Raw genomic sequence first — 24,981 nt, forward strand, 5'->3', positions numbered from 1 at the left:
AGTCTGTAAACATGAGCTGTTTCTGTTCATTAGATGACTCTCTCTACTCTCATCGGCTTTTAGAACTGGCAGTGACTAGTTGAGGTACCGTAAACACACCTACACCCTTTAACCGACTAGCATCAGCCTCAGGGTCTTTATTCATGCTCAGCCAATCAGATAAATCGTAGTCAGTCGCTAGGCAGATTACAGTACTATAGGTTTGACTGAAAGACTGAAAGCCAGTACTGTACTAATATTATCATGTTTGCACTTAATGTCCTGTACACTCATGAAAAAATTGCTGTAGGAGTAGCCATGAAAACAACAGGGACATTTAAGAAGTTGCTGAATGGTTTCAAAATTCTATTCTTAAATGCTGGAAAGACAGTTGCAATATTTTTTTTAAATAATTGGAAACATTTTATATTATCTAGATATTCACTCAAATGAGAAGAAAATTAAAAATGTGAATAAATTGTTCTCCTTAGGTGTGACTTTTATTTAATTTATAACTTTAAAAATCATGTTAGAAAGCTTAGAAAGTCTTTAAAATTTAGCTTACCAAATTTGAGGCATATTCATGGATCTCTTGCCATTGAGGTTTCACATATGTATCTAAGGTATGACATTTTTGTGTTTTCTACATTGTGTGACTAAATCTCTTGCATCAATGTAGAAAAGTGCCTACAGGCTTCATGACCTGAAATCCAGACTATATAACAACTGTCATTTTCTTTTCAAATATGATGTTTTTTTACATGTCAGAAGTCTCATACTTCATGCAAATATTTTTTATGGGTATATGATTCTGTGTCCTTTATAGATATATAATGCTGCACACTTACATAGCAGTAAGCAGTGTGCATAACATATAAAACTGGCAACAGTCACAGAGAGGGTGCAGAATGAAGAGAATATTCTACATTCTTTGCTTCACTTGGTGTGTGCTCTTGAGGCGAGATGAGTGGAGTCCAGCTCTGGACAGTGAATGTCACCCTGTTCCATTTGTATGACATGTAACATTTGATCATTTTTGGCATTAAACCCTTTTTTATTCCTAACCATATCTCATTATTTCTCAAAGTAATGGCTCTGAGGAGTTTAATGATCGGCCCATCGAAATGGTAAATGTTTACTTTACAAAATTCTTCATGATATTGTTGTTCCAAGAATCTGGGAAGGTTTGTCACACAGAGATTCACTAAAATAATTAGAGTCACTAAGGCGCCATCAAGAGGTGAGTGCAGCGTCCTAAAGTTTAGCATGCTGCACTCGTCTTAAATTGGTTAATCCAAACAGATATACACTTATTAATGATGGTGGTGAGTAAAACAGTAGCTTAGTTGGTTTTAATGAGATGTGAATCATGATGCATTGGATATGCATAGAATGCAACAATATGTACTTATTTTTATTCTGATTTATCATCAATTCACAACCTTTGTTAAATTGTACTACAGGTTGAAATTAGTCATTTTTGCTTTCACCTCTTACCATTCATCTTTCCTTTGAAAGGTATGATGAACTGCTGTACAATGTCTGTGTAAATTAAAAAAAAAAAAAAAACGTCAAAGGCTTGACATACAGATACAACTGATGGAAGTCACATATTTAACTTAACAGTTTGTTTTCATCTGTGCAATTTTATGAAGAGTTAATATGAATTTTTAAGGCATGTCAATTATGTAATGTAATGTTAAACGTTTATTAAACAAAAGTCTCCGTTATTGCCTCGTTTCTTACAATTGTGCAGTGAAACACAAAGCAGCTTCCTGCAGCTTCTCTCTGTGTAAAATGCGTTAGATATTACAAGTTACTTTCTGTTGACAATAAAGTAAAGATAAAAAAAGAATCCTATTTAATCCCACACTTCAGTTACGAAACCTCTCTTTCTGCTTTCTCTTGTCCTCTGTTTTCCAACTCCTTCAGCTACTCCTCCGTCCCTCCTTTTCTTTTCCAGTCGTCTCTTCCTCCCAAAGCGGAAACCAAATCCTCCTTTCTCTCGGCTGACTGCTTGAAGCCCTCCGGCCATGGATGTAAGAGCGTCATTTCTTTTCCAGCCTTCTTCACCTTCTCCACCCTCCTGATAGTTCATGACCTCTAGAGAGTTATCAGCAGCGAATGGGGAGAGAGGCAGATCCATAACGGCCTCTCTCTGGTCTCTCAGCAGCTGCTCTTCTTCCCAGACACCACCTACTTCCTCAGGCTCTAGAAGAATTTGCAGAGAGTCTTGAAGCCAGTCAGACGGCATTTTAGGGACTTTGGGGTCCTGCAGTGGAGCACTGAGGTCATACAGGCTGGATTCCAGCTCTTGACTGGGATAGAAAGCAGCAGAAAATGGGGGATGCGTGGAAACTGTGTGTGGGATTGGGCAGAGGAGGTTGAGGAAGAGGAGGGCTACCTGTGAGGCACTGATATGGAAAGGCAGTCTCATCTGGACAAAAAGAGCAGCAATAATCATGTTAGAGGGAGTTTAAAATCCTTTATTAGATTTAATTTGCTTTAAACATATTCGATTAGGATAAGATGTGTAGGACATTCATAAAATGGGAAAAATAAAAAGCATGATATTAGATTGTAGAAAACTTCAAACAAAATTGGATTATTTTTACTCCTTAATTGATTTTGAGTTGGATAAAAATAAAAGCCATGTAGCCAGTGTTAAAGGTTTTCAAGCATCATTAATCTGAGTTTATAGTTGTTACTATAAACAAAATTATCAGGTAAAACAATGGCTCTCTCTAAAAATTACAATAATAAAGGAAGTTTTAGATAAGTTTCTGATTTTCATTGAAATACATTGAATTTCCGCAACAAAATGACACAAAGTATCCGTAGCATATCTTTTAGATAAACTTTTTTGTCATTAGGTTGGAAAGTGTTTTTCTTCCAATATTTACATCCCACACAAGAAAATGTATTTAAATTCTCTTTGTAAAAATTATTTATTTTAAAACCTAACATAAAAATACAATGATGGTTATTCAAAAATGACATTTCTTGCACTAGATGTTTAACAAAAGCTATAAATTGTATTTTTTCAAAAGGTTGGGTAGCATTTGTTGCGGATAAATTTTATTTTGTTGAACTGAGTAAAAATGACTAAAGATTGCAGATGCTGGTCTAATTGGAAACATTAATTTTAGTCAGTCTTTAAATTAATGTAAATTATAACTGTCATTAAATTATATTTAACACTTTTGAAATAAAAAAACCCACTTCACATAAAGACTTTATAGACCACTGCGATTCTTTAAGAAAAGTAAAGAGCTGATAAAAATTTGATTTGGTTTAAATAGTTAATCAGACAAAAACTTAAGTTTTTACTCTTTATTCCAGTAGGTGCTCTTAACTGAAAAGAAACCAATTATTTTTATCTTAATTTGAGGTTTGGTCATTTAAACTCTCGTGCCTTCTGGCACTACGTCTTAGTTTCTCTGGACATACACATTTTCCATAACATTAATTCAAAAAACTAAAATAATTTCCAAAACATACAAGAAGCATATTGGATATTTCTTACCTTGTTTCCTGTCAGGCACCTTGTGTCTTCTGTAACATTTGTTGCTTCGGACCCTTTTAAAACCTCTAACTTGTCTCCTCCGTTCTGCCATCACACATTGGTTGCTCCGCCCTCTGACGCACTAAAATTTTCACCAAATACCTTAAACTTGCTTCTTATTAGCTCAGCAACATTTGCCTGGGTTAGCACTGAGGCCAATTATAACTCCTTGTTTGGTGAGAGGTGAAGTGGATGCAAAAGTTTAATTAAAATTTTTCTGATTAGAGAGAGTCTCCGGGATTTCTTATATGTCTGTGCTTGCAATTAGCATTGTTTTGGTAGGATAGCACAAACATACCTGAAAAATGCCATAGTAATCCTGTGACAAATCCAAACCTTAAACCAAATGAGGCCTTTGCTTGAATGAAAATAACATCAATTATGTTCCAAAATATTTGCCGACCCACAAGCCTAATTTAACTGTGAATCAAGAGGTAGCTTTAAGACTGACTGTAAAAAAAGGTCTTGTTTAAAATCTAAAACCACATTGTTACAGAGGAAATGTTTCCATGGAACCAAGAGGTTGAGCACGTAATTGAAATATACAAATCACAAACAGGGTTGGATGTAGCTAGGCTGCTAATAAAAGCACTGAGTTTTGTGCCAAACATATTTCACAGTCATTAATTATGAAACAAAAACAAAACCAGAATGAAAATGTGTCTGAAAAGCTGCGTACACCCAATAATTCAGGAGCTTGTTTTACCATCATTAGCATATAATAACTTGAAGCAACTGTTTCTATACACATTTGTTCCCTCTCCATTTTTTTCAGCACAGTTTCATTGCTTGAATGACCCAATCTCTGCCTACTCTTTAACTTCTGGCATGCCAAGTAGTTTCTGACTCTGGAATAAGATCACTGACTCAATGATGGTAAGAAGTCATGCAAGTGACTCCAAAACAGGATACAATTTATCCCCCTTCTCCAACCTGCTGATGAGATTCACTATTTGAATCAAACTACAGAAATAAATTTTGTTTTTAGATTGTTTTCAAAATGACTGAGTTGTTCTGAAAGAAAAAAATAACTGTCAGGGATGTTAATGTTTCCTAAGATTGCATGTTGCTGCATTTCATAATCAAATATTCTTTCTGCATGAAAATACATTTTACTGAATCACCTCCATGTGGTGTTTCAGTGAAGAGAATGACACCAAACTTTACTGAAGAAAATGTAATGAAACAGCAGTTTATTCACACAGTTAATTAAACTATACTCATATCTAGCAATCACAAAGCAATCAAAACCATTTTTAAGCTGAACCAGATATTAAATGTCAACTCCACTTTGTCTTCTTGTACATTAAGGTAAGGCTGAAGTTGTTTTTCTAGCTGTCATTTAGGACTGGAAAAAAACAAAAAACTGTCACTGAAGAACCATCAGTTAACTGTAATTTGGTCCAAAAGTCTCAGCATCAATTTCTCTCTCTACTCTTCCTTCTACCACCTCAAACTCCTGAAGGGGCTCGAGAGAAGGGATGCAACCAAATGCACTCTGAGGATCATAATCCAGAAAAATGTTGGGGCTTTGTAACATCTGGCATGACTGATTTAGGATTGGGCTTACAGAGGATTCAATGGCTGAACCAGTGAGCAAGGACAACTGCAGCTGGTCGATGGTGCTGGCGGGAAAAGGCTGCGATTGGTCTAGCGAAGAGCAAGAAAGTGATGAGGGGGTGGTTGCCAGGGCAACAGCTCCAGGGGGAGCGGAAGGGGAGTTGACCTGGGAGTCTTCAGAGTTGAGGGAACGTCTCAGCTTGGCCCGAGCGTTCTGAAACCACACCTGAGGGAATATTATGGAAGGAAGGAAAGCATATGGTGTATGATAAAAGAGACTGGAAACAGCTGCAAAACAGGTTAAAAAACAGATCATTGGAAAATCCAAGCATCTATTGAATGTGAGTTTTGAATCACGCTAAAAGAAGACCTTTCTTCTTTCATTCGGTTTTGGAAGATCGTTCGAGCTTTTATGGAGCCAAATTCATTGACCTCTTTAAAAACTTGTCTGATCACCTGCCACAAACACAAACTCCAGATTTAACTATACTTTTCTCGTATTTTCCTAAAAGTTCTCTTCAAATTATTATTAAATGTCTGTGACATTTACTGCACCATAAATAAGGGAAATGCATTATTTTCACGTAATATTAGGTGGAGGACTGAGTGATGCATACCTGCAGGACTCTCTTAGGCAGACCAGTCTTATGAGCGAGGCAAGTCCAGTCTTTGCCGTCAGGGTTATGCTTCTGGGCAAAGTATGACTCAAGTGCTCTGAGCTGCTCGCTGCGGAAACAAGTCCTGATTCGCTTGGTCCGTCTGCGCGTCCGCCCACCCACCTCTCTGTCGTCCACTCGTGGCTCTGGACTGCTGACAGACTCCTCCCCTTCACCGGACACCTGGTTTTGACCCGTCTCTGACATCAGACAATGATCATGGTGATGATGTTAGTTACAGTTGTTCCACCTGAAATACTGTGTACAGTTCTATGAAAAAAATCAAACACATTAGTTGTAGCACAAAATGAATTTGCAAGTATAACCATTAGATGATCCTTTATCAGTGTTTCCCAACCCTGGTCCTCAGGGCACACTGCCCTACATGTTTTAGGTCTTTCCTTGCTTCAGTCCAGCTGATTTCAATTGATCACTGATTAACAGGCATTTGTTGAACTGCAATCAGTTGAATCAGGGATACCTCTAAAACATGTAGGACAGTGTGCTTTGAGGATCAGGGTTGGGAAACACTAGTCTTTGTCTAATTTCTAAAATATATTCTTTTGCAGAATTTTATTTATTTATTTTATTTACTTGTTTTTAAGGGACGGTATTACATTATGTCACATGTTTAGATTAGCCAACCATATAACTTACAGGCCACTGCATGTTGGGGATAACACTCAACAACTTCATTTGTATTTGAAGCACTATTTGGAAAGCCAGAGATTGAGCAGTAACTCAGAGCTCAGTCAGATGTTGTTGGGAACAGGGGAAATTATGGAAAGATATTTTGTGCATGTGCTCATGGCTTTTGGAGTGAGTTTTACATCATGCCCCTTTGAGTATATTATACAGCTGCATGTTTAAGCTACATAATTTCACTGGACTGACTTATGTCGCAATGCCTCAAAAGAAGAATAACTTTATGTATTTTTCTTAAGTAATGGTTAGATGAAGATGGATGGTTGATTAGTGACCTCACCAGTACCACACCTATAAGTACCTCATAATAGGCTAATAATGCAATAATTGTTAATGCTGGCAAATATGCATGTATTGTAACTTAGTGATGAGATTTATCACTATTAGTGTTTTAATTTTCAAAGCTTTAACCATGACCGAACAACAAAAAAATACTCTCAACACAATGTTGTTTTGTTTACTGCCCCCTACTGGAGATATTTGCAAAATTAAACATGACACCTCTTGAATTATTGCGAGTTGTTTACATGACATTACTCCTTTAAGCTCGAAGCATAAAATGATGCTTAGGAATGCTTCCTGCCTTGAACTACTTGGGTTCTGGTCAGTAGACAGCTAGATGAATCAACTAAGGGTGGGATTGTGGAACTAGCTAACGTACAACTATAAAACTGTACCTAAATTTCAACAAAACGTTTCAAAGCAGTTTTGACATTTATCATCCCAAGTCATTTTTGAAAACACCCTCAAACACACTGACCTTCTTTTAGATCTGATTGTGAGGGGTCTTGCAGTGGCAGATTGCCTCCATCACCATTATAATGTGACTCACAATACAGGTTTGGGCCCTGCATGCAGTACAGGTTCCCTGGCATTAATTTTACATCACATTCCTGCAAAATACAATTTTAAAAAGCATGCATTCATTTGTTAATTTATAATTAAACTAGTATCTAGTAGGTTAACTAACCTGGCAGGAAAAACAGTTGGGATGAAAGGTCAGCTCACCAGACCTCATGACCAAATCAGTGGGTGGGATTGGCTGGAGGCAGCGAGCACATTGGCCGCCTCCAAAAGTTCTGATGAGAGAAGGAAACCAGATGTCAGAAGCTGAAGTCACATGTTAACTCAATGCAGATGTTAGGAAGTGAAGTGGTTCAGCATGCAGAATCACTTATACCTGCTGTAATCCTGCTGGCAGTAGATGCTTCCATCTCTCCAGAAGAGGGAAGGATGAGTCTGTAGCTCACAGTTGCACTGGCTGCAGCGGAGGCAGATGCTGTGCCATACCCTCCCTGCAGCCAACAGGAAGAAGCGATCACATACCTGCTCGCCACATCCGGCACATATGATTGGCTCTGGAATGGACACACTTGTTGGAACCTGCAAAATGTTTGATATGATCAAAAATTAAAGATAAAGAGGGGAACAAAAATAAATTCCTTTAAAAATTCTATGCATACCCTTAAAAAAATGACCAAATTTATTTATTTTTATTTCAAATTAATACTGCTTCAGACATTGCTTTGCTATTTTTTTGAGATACCCGTATAATTATATGTTGGGAACCAACTGCTTGATAAATACATAAAATCTGAGTTTGCAAGGGGATTTTTGCAGAAGATTACTGAAAAGAAATCGGACTTAATCAGAATCCTGAGATTAAAATTAAGATTTTCTTTTCTTTTTTTGTGAATTTAAATAATGTTTGCATCGCATGTACCTAAGTTAAATTAAACAAGTAAGCATTTAGCTTTGATTAGCTTTCAGGATGACTTGTAGATGTTTGCTAATGTTAAAATTTTATGTTTTAGAAACAAATACTTAAAAGTATAAATTAGTCATTTAAAGAATGACATCAATTTTGTGAGCTCTGCTTGTTAGCATGAAGCTCATGTTGCCTGTCAGGAGGTCAAGAAAAACATACTTCTTTTCTAGAACATGTTAAGACACAATATCACATATTAAAGCCAGAAGAAGTAAAAATATTTAAAGCATAAAATACAAGCAGTATGAATGAATGTGATTGATCAGCCAAGCTGTGCAGAACCATAAGAAGTCTGTTAAAGCTTCAGTGATTCAATGATTTAGGGTAATATAATTACATTTTCTGAAGCAGTGTTCTCCTCCACTGCTGTTGGGCCACCGGCCAGCTGAACCACCTCCGGCTTGTCACCGAGGTCGCTGCCATACAAAAGGTCCTCGAGGGCTTGGTCGTCTGGAGACATCATGATTAAGAATTCTGAGAAAGCAGGGGGTAATTAGCAATCTTCTCTGTAACCACAGGTCTATGTTTCTATTGATAAGCACGCAACCATTTTCAGCTGTTTTAAATGTTTACAATGTTATTTTTCACAAATCTATTTGATGAGCAAAGAGAAAAACAGCTAAAATGTTTAGGTAAAGTAATTGTTTTTATGTGAACTAAACAGCATGTTATCAATAAACTGAAACAATACTTGAGGAACTTGTATATAAATACAACAGAGAACTTACCTTTGTAAGCCCTCAGTACTAATTATGAAAAACGTCTCTCCAAGGAGTAACAAAAAGTGTTTGATCCAGCTTTACGGTTCCAAACTTCCCCTTTTATCTTGAAAACATTCCTGCTTTATAAAAACAATCTCATCCCTTTCCTTTCAACTGCAAAACAGTGCTTTCCCTGTTGCAGGTGTCCTTGTCCAGGTGTCCCCAGGCCTCCTGTTTTGTGGTTTTGGGATGAACCCACCTCACCTGAGGTCTGCCTCTTCACCTTAGCATTGTCCAACCACTTTCCCAGCATCCGATCTGTCGGCAGTCCCAGGTGACAAGCACCTGTAAACAAGAAGCCCAGCTGGCTCAGAGAGCAACAAGGAAGCACTGTGGTTGGCTGCCTGGTGAGCAGGTCAAAGGGTGGGGTAGAGGGCTTTACACAGGGGGCCAATTAAAAAAACAAAAGGTGTTTAAGAGGACATCTGGGAAATGTGCTGAAAGATTAAGACACTTTTACACTCGTCTTTGACGTCCAGCTCTTCTCTTCCTTTGGTGTTTTTGTTTGAGAAAATTAAACTCATTGTGTCAACAGTGAGAGGATGACCAATAAAACATATAATAAAATACACATGTGACTTCCCCAAGAATGGAGCAATAAGAAAAACAAACCGTCTTTTGTGCATCTAAATTCTTTCTTGCATGACTGGCAAGTCACCAATAGACTGACTTCATGAAAGATCTGGAACGTCCCAGGCAGAATCCAGAACTAAATCTAACAGAAAATCTGCAGCATGTGGACAAGAGATTTACTCACAGACCGACAGGGTTAGAGAATGTTTCCTAGGTAGAGTGGGCAAATATTGTCAAGTTGAAATGTACGACACTGATTGACTCAAAGGTGGGATGCTGAAACTGCTGGCAATTCATTAGTTTATGGGTGTTAATATCTATAAAATCAGGTTATTGTAGCCCCCCCCATCCACCAATTTCTCTATGTTGCCCAGATTCCAGGGTTCTTACTGCTGTTCTGTTCTGTGGGATGTCTCGGGACAGATTTTTAAACTAAATGTCCTGGTTCATGGTACAATGTTCTGCAACATTTTCAGAAGCCGATCAACAACATCAGAGATCCTCCAACATACCCAACAGGTATTATATATTAATTCTTCATTTTGCGTTGGACTCACCCAAAGGGTTTGTTATATGAAAGTTACGTTTTAGGCTCATCTAATTCAATTGACACAATATGTGAAAGTACTTACAGTACTATGTGCAAAAAACTAATCAAGAAATAAATATTTATTGCAAAAATGTAAACATATTTCAGGTCCAAATGTCACAAGTTTCAAACTCAAATCATTTTATTGTTGTATTTTCTTACAAGGCACCACAGGTAGACAAACATAAAACACTGATATGTTTACAAAAAGACAAAGTAAAACAGAAAAGACAAACACAGTGAGGACAGTGATGCACCTGTCATGGCAGCTGAACCACAGCAGGTGCTTTTCTCTTCTTTCTCTGTACACACTGAGAAGTCCAGCTGGGGTGCAAAACTGAACAGTAGGGGGCACTGCTGAGCTTTAAAGCAGGGATGACGAGAGGATAAAAGTTACAGAGGAGAATAAAGAGACGCAATTAGATCCTGTTTCTGGCTTGATATCCAATTTGAAAAAGGAAAGAGATTTTCAGATTGCCTTTCAACACAAAAAGATACATACATTTATAGTTTCAGTACCGTAAGAAGCTCATTCTAAATGTTCAGAGCAAAAAAAAAAAACAACAAAAAAAAAAACTGAACAACCAGTAAGTTTATTTACAGAAGACAGAGAGGGAGCCAAAGAACATAAACTAGCTTAAAATGCTGCAAACAAAACAGTATATGAACAGAACTGTCAACACAAAACTGCAACTGTTTGAAATAACACACAATACTTCCGCTCATTACCAGCTTTCCACTTCATATTTCCACATTATTATGCTAATGAGTTCAGTAATGCTCCTGATTCCAGCTTAGCTTATTAGTAATGTCTTACATTCCTATTTTAGCTAGGCTATTTACTCTAAGGTCTTCAGACCTGGAGCAGCATGCAAACCATTCTTTATGTTGGATTTGCCTGTGACCTTTCCATTTGTTTTACTCACTTTATACTGCATTTATTTTACAAATTTATCAGAATTTCTGTGCAGCCTCTTTGATACACTTCCAGTCCATTACATAATTTATTTTTTTCTTATAAAGTTTGTAATACTCAATCAGCTCTGTTATATACACTGGGAAAAGTTCAAAAAGCTTAAAATTTTAAAGTATATGCCAAGTTATGCAGGAGAAACCCCTTTCAAAAACATTTTGACCAATAATAATCTTCTGATATTGTAGTAGAATCCACTTAACTTGGGAGTGTTATATTTTTTAATTGAATTGGGAAAACAGTTTTAATGTTGCTGAGGAAGTTTCTTTATTTTGACAATAAAGAGAGCATTCTATTTTAAAAGTTGCTGGAAGACAACCATACTGCATTGTTTGTACTGATGAAGTCCTTAAACTTCAAAATGTCAGATTCCTCTGATTTTTGTGTGTGACTGTAAAGGTTTAATGAGAAGCATCTTTATATTTTTTAACATATAAGCACCTTTTCTAATATCAGTTTCTCTCATCAATTAAAGATTTTTTACACCCTTTTATGTCATGGAATTCATTTAATGTTCTGTTTCTTTTTGTTTTCTCTTTTTTGATTAAGATGAAAAGTTTAAAAACTTCATAGCCAAGCCTTTTGTTGTTTTAGGGTTTGGAAATATTTTTACCTGGGTTAGCTTTAGATTGTAACAATTAAAAACAATAAATTTGGGTTTTGCATTTCTGAAACTCACAAATTATTAAGATACCAGCTAATAATTTTGATCAACTGTTTCTGAAAAAATAAAAACTTCACAATATACAGTTACACACTGATAACTTGCTTTGTACACATGAAAAATATCTCTATTTCCAAAAGAGATTGTTAAAATATGTGTACATATGATGATTGTTTCTTTATCAGTTCACCATCCTGTTTCTCACTTTGTTCTGCTGGCTGGAGGCCTGAAGGATGCTGGTCTCATCTTCATTTCTGTAAACTGGATGGAATGGTGTTCTCCTTTCCATGACTTCCAGATCACTCCCTAAGACACAAACAGAGAAATAGTCACATGCCACCTTACAATTCTAAATATCAGATGGATCTTACCTTCCCTATATAATTGTTTACATTTCATACTGTATGCAAAATTGTTCAAAGAATTAATCTTCCATTTAAAAAGCGGGAAAACTTGTCTCTAACTATAGCTGCACAAATAAGTCTCTACAATGTTAAAGATGCAAAATAATAGTGTGCTCATCTCACATTCAGTGCTCTTTTTTTAGTTTGTAGTACCAGTTCTTTATTTATATAGTTAGTTGAATTAATGGGAAGTCTTGTTTAGATTTGAACCTGTGAACTTCCTAGAAATATTTCAGTCCTGTTTACAGAGTTAGCAATATTCTGTTTTCTGTACAATTTGTCTGATGTTGCTACCTGATGTTTGTAGTCAATTCCATAACGACCATTCAGATTTGCTTGATGGCAGTTTTTGTACCACCAGCCGCCTTGATAAGAAATGGCACAGCGGGTGATCCACGGTGCCGGATCCCGGTCTTTGGTGGAGAAGACGCAGTTGTTGTGGTAATTAAGGGAGTCACCTGAAACCAGGGAACATGAGAAATTGAATAGGTTTCCTTTCATGCAGATCATTCAGTCAGGTTTAGGGAGCCAGTATGACCAGGAAAGCTTTTGAATTTCCATATCACCTGCAGTGCCGCTGTATCCACCCACACTCAGTTTGTAGTTCCTGTTGGACACCTCAAATGTTGAATACCTGGCGAACACCTGCTCGCTTCCGTCTCGTAGGTCAACCCGTAGATTCATCTTTGTCATCTTAGTCAAGTTGTGAATATTTTCAAGGCCTAAAAGAATGAAATTAGGCTTGCTTGAGACATGCAAGATCTTTTCAAAAAATTCAATTCATTCATCAAAAATAAAAAATTACATTTACATCACAATGCGGTGACAGTAAAGAGCGGCACAGAGAATGGTTGAACATTTCTGAATATAGATGTAATTAAGAGGAACCAGGTAAAATATGGAAACATCAAACTTTTTCCCTTGAATACCAATGCATAATTTTGAGGTGCATGAAGGGTAAAATATTTGAAAATTTTAAATCCAACTGCAGCTGAATCTTCATGGTTGAGTCACAGCAAGAAAGTCATAAGCAGATATTACTATTCACTATCATGATACAAATTATACGTCTTTTCAATGATTCAGTTACTAGCAAAATTGGAATTGAAAAAAAAGTTGCTTTTTGCATCAAATATCACTAGTTGATAAAAATGTGATTAATCAAAGCTCCTATTTAATTGATTTTTAATTGCGTCCTACCACAAATATTTTAAAAATTGTGTACATTTGTCAATGAAAATTGATAATAAAATCTTCAGCTTGAGTTAAAAAAAACAAACTATTACTGTAGGTTACAGACATGTTTTAGGATTCTGACCTAATAAACATTTCATTACTGTGAAGAGTTTCTCTCACCAAGCCAGAACTCTCCACTCAGATTTCCAAAGCCAGAAACGTAATCCTTCCAACCATTGTAGAATTCCACCGAGCCGTCCTTCCTCCTCTGGAAGACCTGGACATGGATTGCAAACATAAAGGAGGAGAAACTAAATAAAACAGAATGTAAGGACATCTTCCTGATTCCTGAAGTTTACAGTTCTGACTCTACCGTCCAACCGCCGCCGTCCGTCTCCATGTCACAGGAAACGTTCATCGACTTGCCAAGTTTCCCCTGAGGGAAGATCTCCACCACATTTGAAGAGACGACACCGTTCAACAGTTCCTGAGAGCAGTCAGTAGGGAATGGGAACTTCAGTGTGCCTTAAGAGAAAGAAGTTTGTAATGAGACAAACCTTTTATCAGTTAACAATCAGGACTCTTAAAATAACCGGAGGTACCAGTAGTGAATTCAGTGTTGCTGCTGGCTGCCGGTTGTCCTCCCCTTATAGACCGTAGTTCCACAATGTACAGAGACCCTGGATGCAGTCTGGTCAGCTCGTACTGTGTTAGGTCTGAGCCTACAATAATTTCCTGTCAGAATGTAAAACGTCAAGGATGAACATGCCTTCTTATAAAGAAGAAAACTGGGAAAATGTAATAATTTTAAAGCTACAGACTCAAATTCCAGGCCAAGTTTGACATTTTGTACAAAACTGTCATAGAAGGGAATGCCATATAACAATATAGTAAAGTACAGTAAATCTCAGTTTATAGAAACTAAAATATAAAATAAAACACAAAAAGGCACTTGTACACTGACAGTTTTCCTACCTGTGGGCTTTCACCTTTGATCCTATAAACCAGTATGTATTTATCCACAGGCCTTGACAAAGGTATCCATGACACAACAGCACTCCGAGGGGTCACATTGATGGCCTTTAGATCTTGAGGTTCATTTTGATCTCGCCCTGAGCCTGCAGAGCCTGAGTAAGTTTCATTTTTATAATTGATTATTGTCTTCTCAATGCAGTATTTTATAATTAAGAAAATAGCATACAAGCTCTGGCTTAGAAACATATTTTGTGCATGTGTCTGCATGGTGTGACTGGTTGCTGACCGCGTTTGGTGGTAAAGCTGGTTGTAGCTGGTGAACTCTCCAGGTTTCCCAGCTCACTTCTTACAGTGACAGTGTAGGTGGTGGATCCTTCAAGACTGCTCAGCTGCTGCTCTGCTGCGTTTCCTGAAATTGTTACCCTCACTTCTGATCCTGCACAGAGAAAAAAGCAAAACCATACCAGTTTCAAGCATGCATTTTGGGCCTGTACAACCTATAAATATTTTAAAAACAATAAATAAATACATCATAATTGTCATTAAAGCCCTTTTGGAAAAGAAAGCCATTTGCAACCATGCCTCTCTTACCAAAAGAAAGTTTGTGCCACTTTCAATAGGAGAATCTACATTCCCATTCTCTGATGAACTACAGTTGTTTGTGAGATCTTTAAGCCTGCTTTTAAGTGCTTTTAAAGTTTAAGAGACTAATCAGGCTTGGGTGTGACTGATGAATTTGAACTCAACTTTCCAGAACACATGACCAACAACTTTCAACTCATGACTTTGTAATGGGTTCAAAGTCATAAAATCATTATTTGAAAAGCAGATGAAATTATGATCAATGCCTTTTAAAAAAAATTAATACAAGAGAACCTGAAACTCAAGCTATAGTTGCCAAATAAGGAAGAAAACATAAAAATGTTTCAGCCTGATACCATCAGGACTTACCTGTACCTGAGCCATATACAATGGTGTACTTATCAACAGAGGCAAGAGCTGGACGCCACAATAATAATGCTGTGGAGTCAGTTACATTGACTGCTTGTAGGGCGGTGGGTGGGTCAGGCACTAAGAGTGACAAAAGTGGAGATAATAGCAAAATTATAAACAAGAAAATGGAGCATTTTCCTAAAGATACAAAATTCCACATAGAGTAGACAGTCTGGATTTAATCAATCACACGAGCTGTTAGAAAGCATTAAACTAGCCTAGCAGAAAATTGAAATAGATCGAGAATGTCACTCATAAAAGTACCGACTTGTGCAGATGATTTCACACAGTCCATTTATTGTCAAACATATAAAATTGGAACACATGTTGGGACGGCATTAATGAAATCATCATGTCCCACAGATTATCATTTCAATGTTCTTATATATTTGAAATGAATTATTGCCATTCCCCTTTTTTAACTTGCAGAACTCACGTGTCATGACAGTATCTTTAATTGGATCACTCTCATCCAGTCCGAGGGTGGAGATGATGGTGACTTCATAAGAGGATCCTGGAGACAGTTGAGATAGATCGAGGGTGGAGTCCCGGGAGCCTACCGTTACTGACACTGGCTCGCCTATGGGAGACAAAATAAGAATTAACAATTAGTTTTTTTTTGTTTATGTTTTTTTTTTCAGGTAAGAAATCCTGTGGTGAAGTGAGGAACAGTCATATTCAAGATTGTTTTCAGTCATTTTCTTGTCTTACCCTCATCTGCGTGGGTGTAGGTGACTTTGAAACCATCAACAGAACTTTTAGGTTTTGTCCATGACACTGTCAGAGAGTTTTCAGTCACCTCGCTGAACATTATGTTGGATGGAGGCTCTGGTCCTGGAGGACAAAAACCGCCAGGAGTAAAGGTATATTAAAGCAAGGAAGTTGGAACAAACAGCAGAATAAATGACATAGTAAGACAAATTCAGAAACGCATATAAAATCATTTAAAGACATCAATAAAGGAATGCAAAGAAAAAGAAAATTTAACAAAGAAAAAGGGAAAAACGGATAAATGGATTATGTGCAAAAGACCAAAACTCTCATCTCAATCATATTTATCCATTCACACATTTTCTTTTGGTACTCCAGTAAGTTTGTGTGTATATATGTATAGCACAAACATATATACAGTATACAAGTTATACACAGACAGACAGTAACAAATTCAGGCAGATCATGGCTCCTGGGCAGCAGAAAAGGAGAGAATGACAACTTTATGAATCTTTACAAACACAGTAATTAGCAGGTCAGTCAATTCCTGAAAACAGAAGCATTTCAGGAATGAATGATAAAGACACACAGGGAAGAAGAAATTATTTTTATGTTATTAAAAAGGGAACAAAAAACATATATTTACATATTAGATGAATACAATAACAAGCTTGAAATGAAGGATCATGTTAAAAGTGTTAAAGGTAATTTTTTGTCATTGTGATATTTCTATTTTATTTAGAAGACAATTAAACACTGAAACTGAACCTTTTTAAAAACTTACTGAGGCCTATATTTTAAATATTTTAAAACAACACTACTCTACCAAGTAAAATCATAAATTTATGACAGACATAACCTGAACCTGAACAATTTTTACCTTTTGACACCCAAACTGGATTAACCTCAGAGTAACTTAACTCCTTTGGTTTTCGTGCATTTAAATACAAATGTTAACGATATGGACTAAATGTACATTGACCAGCTGGTCTTACCCTGGTTTGGGTGAGAGATGGAGGGGTGTCAGTGAAGCTGGCTGTTAACTTATCCTAAATGAGAGAAGACCAGAGCAGCAGTGAATAAATGGAGTTATGGGGTGACTGTTTTTGATGTCAACTCAGCTGATGATCACATAAATTCAGTCAGGTTGAAAAGTGGGTCAGTCAGAACAGAAACTATTTACTAAGATTTGGATATCTAGGCAGAAATACAGACTGCATACAGGTGTTCCTTAAAGCTTAGTACTAGATCCTTGGAAGGTTTACAAGGTTTACACTTTTATTAAAACGTTATGAAAACTAGATCAATATAGAAATGACATTGAAAGCACTGAATTTGCTTTCAAAGCAAAATAAAATGTTTTCTGCAAGAGATTTGGTGTCAGTTAAATAGATATCTTTGATCTATATATTATCAATTGTTTCGAAGATAATCATAAATATTTAATACTGATCATCAAAAAGTAAATATTTGACAATTTGTAATTTTAGAAAAAAAAAATCAATCTTGCAATTTCTGGAGAGTAAAATGACAATATATAGCAATGACTTCTGAAGGATGACATCAAATAACTCAGATTTTATTGAGAGATGGGTAGTGATTATGGTGTTGTCATTCATGAATATGCGTATCTCACATATTCATGGAAGCTGGAAAATTAGTGTACAACAGCAACACCTACACAAAACATTAAACAGACTATTTCACACCCATACGTTCAAAAATAACAGGAACAAAAAAAAACTTGTTATGTAAGAGTCAACATATGTTCAAATGACGGACACAGGACGGCAAACCAGACACAGTTTACAAGAGTACAACGCACTTATGAAACAGAAATGTAGGGAGCATTTGATTGCAAGCAGATATGTCCAGTGGTGGTCAAGCAAAGTGACAATTGACGTGATACACTGTGAAGACATGACACAAATAACATTTAGTAGGTTGAAACTCATGGAAGGTTCTAGATTGTAAGAGCAAGAGTGACTGTTTGGATCAAGACTTGACAATAATAACAGTGATGTGGTTCTTCTACCTGTCACCATTGTTAGTACCTGTACTGATGACAAGCTTGTGCAGTCTGGATAGAATGCCGGAACCTTTTCCAAGCAAGGTTATGGTGTACTCCGTCTGAGGAGGAAGATGTTCAAACTGGTGGGAGCGAGCAGAACCAGGCAGCACTTGTCTGAAGGTTTTCTCCCTCTCTGTTGGTCTGTCCACTGCACCTTTTTGGGTAATCGGGACTTGAAAATCTTTAGGTACTTTGTTATTGTCCTCGTCACCTCCATTTTCTGATGAGAATTCTTTGCTGTCTTGATCTTTATCTTCTTCTTGTTTATTTTCCTTCTGTTTTCGGCTTTCATCTTTATCAACTTCTGTTCTACTTATAACAAAGTTTTTGTACTTCCCTTCAGGTGAACCCCACATCACTGTGAATCCATCAGAAGTCTGGTTTGTCACATCCACAAAGTTCAGGGGTTCTCTTTCATCCCCAGAAGAAGCAACCTCAGAAGCAAGACTTTTTGTCCCGTCAGTTTTAGTATCAAAAACAGTGTTTACAATGGGATTTGCCTTTGGAAACTCTTTCTTTTCTATTCCATCAATACTTTGGGAACCATGATGCTCACCTATAACAGTTCTGGATGTGGGTTGTCTATTTGGAAGAGTGACAGGTTTTACAGATATGCTGCTTTGATTTGTGGCACCAATATCCCTGTCAATATCACTTCTCTCTTTGATGTCAGAATCTATTGGTGCTTCCAGTTTGATCAGGATATCATCTCTATTATCTGACTCCTTTGTTTGTTTGTCAGCACTGGTTTTCTGTTCATGGATAAGGATATTTTGTCTTAATATGCCATTTACTTGTACACGTGACTGATTATTTTGGAGGCCATGGGTAAGCCTCTGAGTATTTAGGTTCTCTGATTGTGATTCAGGATTCTCACTGGTACTGTCTTTTCCCAGTTCATTAGTTTTGACCCCAGAAGTAAGAGGGCCTCCATTTTGCTTTTTCCCCAAGAAAGGTCTGCGTATTGGACCTCGGATAGGATTTTGGCGACGCCTCCAGTTCATGAATGTTTTATTTTGCACAGACTCACCACGTTGGTATGGGTGACGAAGGTTTGGCTGAAGGGAGGAAGGTGCAACCTTTTCCCTTGGGGTGTGAGTGAACTTATTTGAGATGCTGGTTTTAGGAAAACTTATCCCGACTCCTCCTTTTTCTTCAGTTATAGGCATAGGATTAGATGGTACAGATTTTCTAGAATGAGATGTGGAATTTTTTAACAATTCAGAGGGAAGCCTCTGTTGTTTCAAGGTATCTGCGTCAGGATTTATAGATTGGGAGGGTTGAGTCAAAATCTTTGATATTGGTCGGGTTCTGTTCTGAAGATTTGAAAGTATTCGACGTGGGTATATACCCTTCAGAGGGGGGCGACGGAAAGGGAAATGTTTACCTTCTGTCAGCATCTTTTTCTGGCTTTCTTCCACCCCAGAGGTTACATTTCTGGATATTCCATCTTGCTCTCTGTTTCTAGCTTTCACAGGACGATTTCTTACCAATGAGGGTGTTTTTCTTGAAGTGGACAAAGATGGTGAAGATGATACATTGTTTGTTTCTTTTATTAGGGTGTGCCTCAAATGAGGAGGAGAATGGATGGGAACTTTCACATTTTGATGGCTTTTGTTTCGAAGCAAGTCAAAGTTGGGGTAAAGGCGATGTATGGGCCCTTGTTTTTGATCACCATGGTGGAAAGGGGAACTTTCACTTTCTTCTGAACTTGGTAGTTCACTATCCTCAGTAGGTGCAGAGTCGGAAGAAGAATCCAATTCATTGCTTCCATTTAAACCTAAAGCATCCATGCTGGTTGAGGGTGGTGATGGTGAGGGGGGTAACACAGATGATTTTTTTGAGGAAGGTGATAGCAATGACAGGTGTGAAGATGATGTTAAATCTGTTGTTGAGGAAAGTGGTTTTGCATCAGGTGAGGATGTCTTGGTGGGTGATTTTGCCATTAATGATGATGTTGTTAAGAGTGAAGGAAACCCCTTTAAAATCTGTTTCCTTACCATTTCTGCATCAGCTGAAAGGTTTAGAGGTCTTGCTAGGTGAACTGAAATTGTTGTGATATTAAGCTCATCAAACGTTTCAGTGATTAATTTGTGTAAGGGGTCTTGTGGCAAATCAAGGCCCTTCTCTTGATTAGGCGGCATTTCCTCTTTACTAGAACTTAAAACATTTTCTCCCAAACCTATCCCATCCTCTCCACACCCATTGCCTCTGTTCTTTAAAGGGAATCTGAAGTGAGTTACCTTAATTTTATTCATACATTTCTTCTCCTGGCTTCGGATATTCCCAGTTGGCTCGGAAGACACTGAATTAGTATTATTTTTAGCCATGTCAGCATCTGGTTGTCCTTTTGAGCCAGTGAAGAACAGTTCCTCTGAGCTACTTTCCCTATTTGGTTCAGACGGGGGCGACGAAGGTTTCCTAGGGATTACAGCTGGACTTTGGTTACCACTCCTCTCAGACCTTAATGTCTCTTCACTCGGGTCTGCCACAGACTCCCAGATGACCTGAACATCTGCTTTAGTTTCATCAGTTTTTTTCAACACCACTGGGTTTTTGTGTTTAGAATCAGGTAAAAAACGTCTTCCTCCAGGCAAAACTCTGGTTGCATTGGGACGAAACAGCCCTGCCTTTGTCACCATAGGTCTTCTTGTTTTGGGTCTGGTGTCATTTCTTGCTGCCACTTTTCTCACTAGAGGTCTAGTTCTGGCACTCACAAAAGATGAGGAGTCTCTGCTTTTGCTGCCAAGGTCTTGTCCTGGCGCTTGAGTAACCTGCATGGTTAAGACCTCAATGGTAGCCCTTGGGAAAGCGGTACCTAAAGATGTGAGAGCAGTGATCATTTGGATTAAGTGTTAAGGTCATCATATGTTGCAGTAATCCAGAAGATGTCATATCTAATAAAGGAAGAAAAGCATGTTTTAGTAGAAATTATAAAATTTTAAAGACATATTTAAGAAATATGCAAGATGTTTGCCAGTTTTACACAAACAAGAAATGAAGGCATGTTGACGAAGAACCTGCAAAGAGAAAATGAACACATAAACAATGTTTTCCCTGGACAGACTTGGCATTTGTTCCTCTGGAGAAAATATCCACACTGAGCTCAGGAACAGATGGAGAGGTTAGGGCATTGCTCTATTAACTTTTACAGACTTTCCTGTAATGTTTTTTATATACTGTGATGCTTGGAATAATGAGGTGTCTGGACACATATAGGTTCACTTCTCGACACCACAGCTGTCTTCACTTGCCTGGGGAAACAAATATTTTACTTGGACATTTGAAGCTTTTGGCAGTTTGTACAATGATTAAGGAGAAAACTTTGACAAGATGCCTTTTGCAGTAAGTTTTTTTACTCACCAGGAACTACCTGGGTAGTTGCTGGCTGACTACGGACCACTCCCTTCTCCGCCACCAATAAGATGTCGTACAAACGCCCTGCCTCCAGCTGCTGAATATGGGCAGAGTTTTGGCCAGCTCCTATGGTCATGTCCTGAGACCTTCCTGCTCCGTCTTTGGGTGTGATGGTCAAACGGTACCTGTCAATGTCTGCCTGCGACTCCTCCCATTGGACTACTGCTGAAGTGGAGGTGGTCTTAACAACTTGGAGGTTTGTTGGACTAGAGATAACTGAAGATGTTGAAGGAAAAGATAAAGACACAAGTTATAGTTTCTAACTTGTCAAAATATTGCTGCATGACTATCTGCCATGTAGTACAGCACAATCCACTTAGTTTTATAATTTAACCTTAATACATTCCTAAACTTCTGTAGCCTCCCTCTTCAGAGTTAGGGAAGCAGGTAAGAATTGCTCAAGCTTTTTCTCTAAATTTCCCAATTTGAGCTGATTCCAAGAGGCAGTAAGAAGTTTCTTTCTCAGCTTGTATTCTCAAAACTCCATGTTTTGCAGATGGGACATTTGCAAAACATCGGACATTTTGCATTTCCAAAACATTTGAGTAAAATGTGTTTTATTTCAAATTCCACTTTTTGACAATTGCTTATTTTCATTGAGTGGAATTATAAAACAAATGTTGACATCAGCCAGAAACATGTCCAAAATATAGTTTTAAAGAACTAAGAAAAGGTTTAAAGATGGGGGTCACAAAGTGGTTGGCATCCTTAATAAATTGCAAACAAACAGCAGGAATCTTACGGGTCAAAAACTCAGCAGTGCTTTCAACTCCCCTTCTGCCATTAATCTCTCCGACGATGGTGACGATGTACTCCTGACCGGCTGCCAGGCCCATTTGAGTGAAGGTGGTCAGGCTTCCATCCACCTGTACAGTGATCTGCTGATCCTTTTCTTTCTGTACGATAAAGACAAAGAGAGAATGGAGTAAGTAAAAACCACAGATATCCCCTTGTTTGACTCTACCTATTAGAAGTTTAATAACCTTAAATTATTGGTGTACTTTACAGTTATTATTATTATTATTATTATTATTATTATTATTATTATTATTATTACTAATGAAGTGCCGATCAAGAAGTCAAAATGTACACACTTTGTTGTAAGGCTATCTAGGGCTATACAAGAAACAATATTCATTTTTCTGGGAAGTTGTTTTGTTTTATTAGACATTTGTTAATCTTTCCACAATGTTTTAAACAGCCACTTTTTGTTCTGATTATTTTTTGGAAAGAAAGCCTTATGCTGAGTTGGATAGGGCTTTGCAATGGCAATAAATCTAATTTCATCTAATTAAGATAACACTACAATGTTTAAAATAAATCAGAATATGGATGTATTTGCAGGGCCTTGATAAGTTCTCCTTGTGCGTATGAGAGCAGACCACTCCCCATTAAACATGACTGAGCATGAGAGTTTCCTGGAAATCTGTAAGAGATCCATGAAGATTAAGCAGAAAACCTTCTCCGGGAGACCCTGGTGTTTTATTATTATACAGGCAGCATATCTAGCAGCTGCATAAGACAGAGGAGTATGTAGCAGCTTATCCATGATGTCTGATATGTGGAGCTTAAAACATCCATGACTCGTGCTTCTCCTCTTGAACTGAAGTTGGAGATTACATGTTTTCAAACATCTCTTTCAAAAATCTTTAAGCAATGATATGAAAAGATGTCGATCTGTCCTTGAATCTCAAAACCGTAACACTTTCCATGAATCTGAAGCTGCAATATTAAATAGTTGCTTAGCTGAGTGCAAATGGCTTTCTAATGAATGGATACCAAGCTGTACTCTAAATGGACACCATCTGGTTGTTAGGTTACCCACTATGCTGGTTGCCCAGATCAGTGTCCTCGTGTCAAAGCAATTCCATTAATTTCCATAATAATGAGGGTGACATCATCTAAATTGAGGTTTCTAATAAAATCAAGACATGCATTAAAACAGAATCAGCACTGTGGTGTTAAAGTGTTGGCTCAGTAACAGAGAAACTCCATATTAATACTGTAAAATCAAGCTGACGGACTAACGTCAGGCTTTTTCTTTGTTTGAATGCATTTGCATTACTGCAATTCATCCTACATTGTAAGGTATAGTTTGTTCAGTGGTAGAAATATATATATTTTTAATTTAAACTTACTCATGATGTTTTTCTGCTCAAACTGAAAACAGTTTCCCCACTTTTGGTATCATTTTAGGGTCTCTGAAAATAAAAAGAATTCCTGTAAAATTTTTCACTGGTGACCACCAATGGAAACTGGCACTGAGGTAACTAGTTAAATAAAATTGAATGACCTGCTTCTACTGCAAGACCCATGATCCGTTTTCACTAAATTTAGCTTTTTGTGATTCATCCACATATAACTTTAAATTTAGTCTGTAATTTGATTCAAATGAACTTTATTTTATTCAGAAAACCAAATTGTAACTATGAGACATTTATATGAGACATTTCTTTTTCCTTTGACATTACCTGGTTCCACTGAGGAAGCTGATGTCTATTCGTCACATGAATACATATATACATAGATATTTTTTGATTACTTGAAAGGATTGGAAGCTATTATTCATTGGTCATTCTATACATCTACATCAAATTAATGGCAAAAATATACACATTTCACCCTAAAAAAGCAGGAGTTTCTGAATTGTTCTGCAGCTCCTTACTGTTGAACTAGATCTGTCTATGGATTTGCAACAAAAACGCATTGTTACTGTAAAGAGGAAACTAGCAAAATTTAAAAACAGCTAACAGTTACAGCTGATACAAATTAAAGGCTCAGAAGGCCTATCTAAAAAACTCCCTCTGAGATGATTTTGAAGGGGTAATGTGGTGGTTACACCCAGAAACAAGATGAGATCAGACATGGAAATGTTTCTTTTTTTTTAAATGGCCGGCTGTTGCACTTCATTGAGGAGCAACTTCAAAATATCTTCCAGAAAGCAATGATAGTTTAAGACTTTTTTAGATTTTCAAAATATATGTGAATAAAACAACACTACATTAAATACTCTAAATATAATGCCGCACTGTTGTCTGTGTCTGTGTTGACAGTGTAGAAATGTTTTTCTACATTTATATTGGAAACTGTTAAAGGATATTTATTTCTTGACCCTAAAACACTGATTTCCAGTCCAGCTTTAACGTTTGAGTGGGTTTAATTTCAGAAATGACAACAAAATGTAATCTTGCTTAATACATTTGATAGAATATAACAGGTTTGGTTAATTTTAAAGTCACAACACTGCAACCACATTTCCTTAATTTGTAACCAACATAGCAAAGTGTCTATGTTTTTTGTGAAAAACTGAGCAGATGTTGACAAATGAAAAAGATAAATGTTTTTGTATATATGGGACTTAAATATTTTTGTAATGCATAATAGATATTAAACTGATTAGTGTTTTTAGTAATGTGATGGGGTTGTCTATTTAGCTTAAAT

At 37.1% G+C, this 24,981-nt stretch overlaps 3 protein-coding genes across 3 annotated transcripts in view; all 3 read right to left on the reverse strand.

Annotated features, from left to right (window-relative positions):
• Positions 1-1,551: 1,551 nt before the first annotated feature.
• On the reverse strand, positions 1,552-2,443 carry LOC122844058 (pyroglutamylated RFamide peptide). Its single transcript, XM_044139244.1, has one exon. The coding sequence runs from the start codon at positions 2,441-2,443 to the stop codon at positions 1,841-1,843; it is 603 nt and encodes a 200-aa protein (XP_043995179.1). The 3' UTR covers positions 1,552-1,840.
• A 2,305-nt stretch (positions 2,444-4,748) lies between these two features.
• On the reverse strand, positions 4,749-8,991 carry LOC122844154 (LIM/homeobox protein Awh-like). Its single transcript, XM_044139366.1, has 7 exons — positions 8,962-8,991; positions 8,571-8,707; positions 7,646-7,848; positions 7,436-7,544; positions 7,226-7,358; positions 5,722-5,960; positions 4,749-5,330 (listed from the first exon to the last, which is right to left on the reverse strand). Exons 2-7 carry the CDS (start codon positions 8,694-8,696, stop codon positions 4,932-4,934), a joined length of 1,209 nt encoding a protein of 402 aa, XP_043995301.1. The 5' UTR covers positions 8,697-8,707; positions 8,962-8,991; the 3' UTR covers positions 4,749-4,931.
• A 1,285-nt stretch (positions 8,992-10,276) lies between these two features.
• LOC122844153 (tenascin-like) overlaps positions 10,277-24,981 on the reverse strand; it is a 49,711-nt gene continuing 35,006 nt past the window's right edge. The window contains 14 exon segments of the mRNA XM_044139365.1: positions 10,277-12,099; positions 12,492-12,655; positions 12,764-12,919; positions 13,554-13,650; positions 13,747-13,898; positions 13,976-14,108; positions 14,349-14,500; positions 14,635-14,784; positions 15,300-15,419; positions 15,778-15,921; positions 16,053-16,175; positions 18,107-20,941; positions 21,487-21,756; positions 22,283-22,436. Coding sequence (XP_043995300.1) covers positions 11,995-12,099; positions 12,492-12,655; positions 12,764-12,919; positions 13,554-13,650; positions 13,747-13,898; positions 13,976-14,108; positions 14,349-14,500; positions 14,635-14,784; positions 15,300-15,419; positions 15,778-15,921; positions 16,053-16,175; positions 18,107-20,941; positions 21,487-21,756; positions 22,283-22,436 — 4,755 coding nt within the window. The 3' untranslated portion in view covers positions 10,277-11,994.

The sequence above is a fragment of the Gambusia affinis genome, linkage group LG14 (genome assembly GCF_019740435.1).
Source record: "Gambusia affinis linkage group LG14, SWU_Gaff_1.0, whole genome shotgun sequence".
Lineage (NCBI taxonomy): Eukaryota > Metazoa > Chordata > Actinopteri > Cyprinodontiformes > Poeciliidae > Gambusia > Gambusia affinis.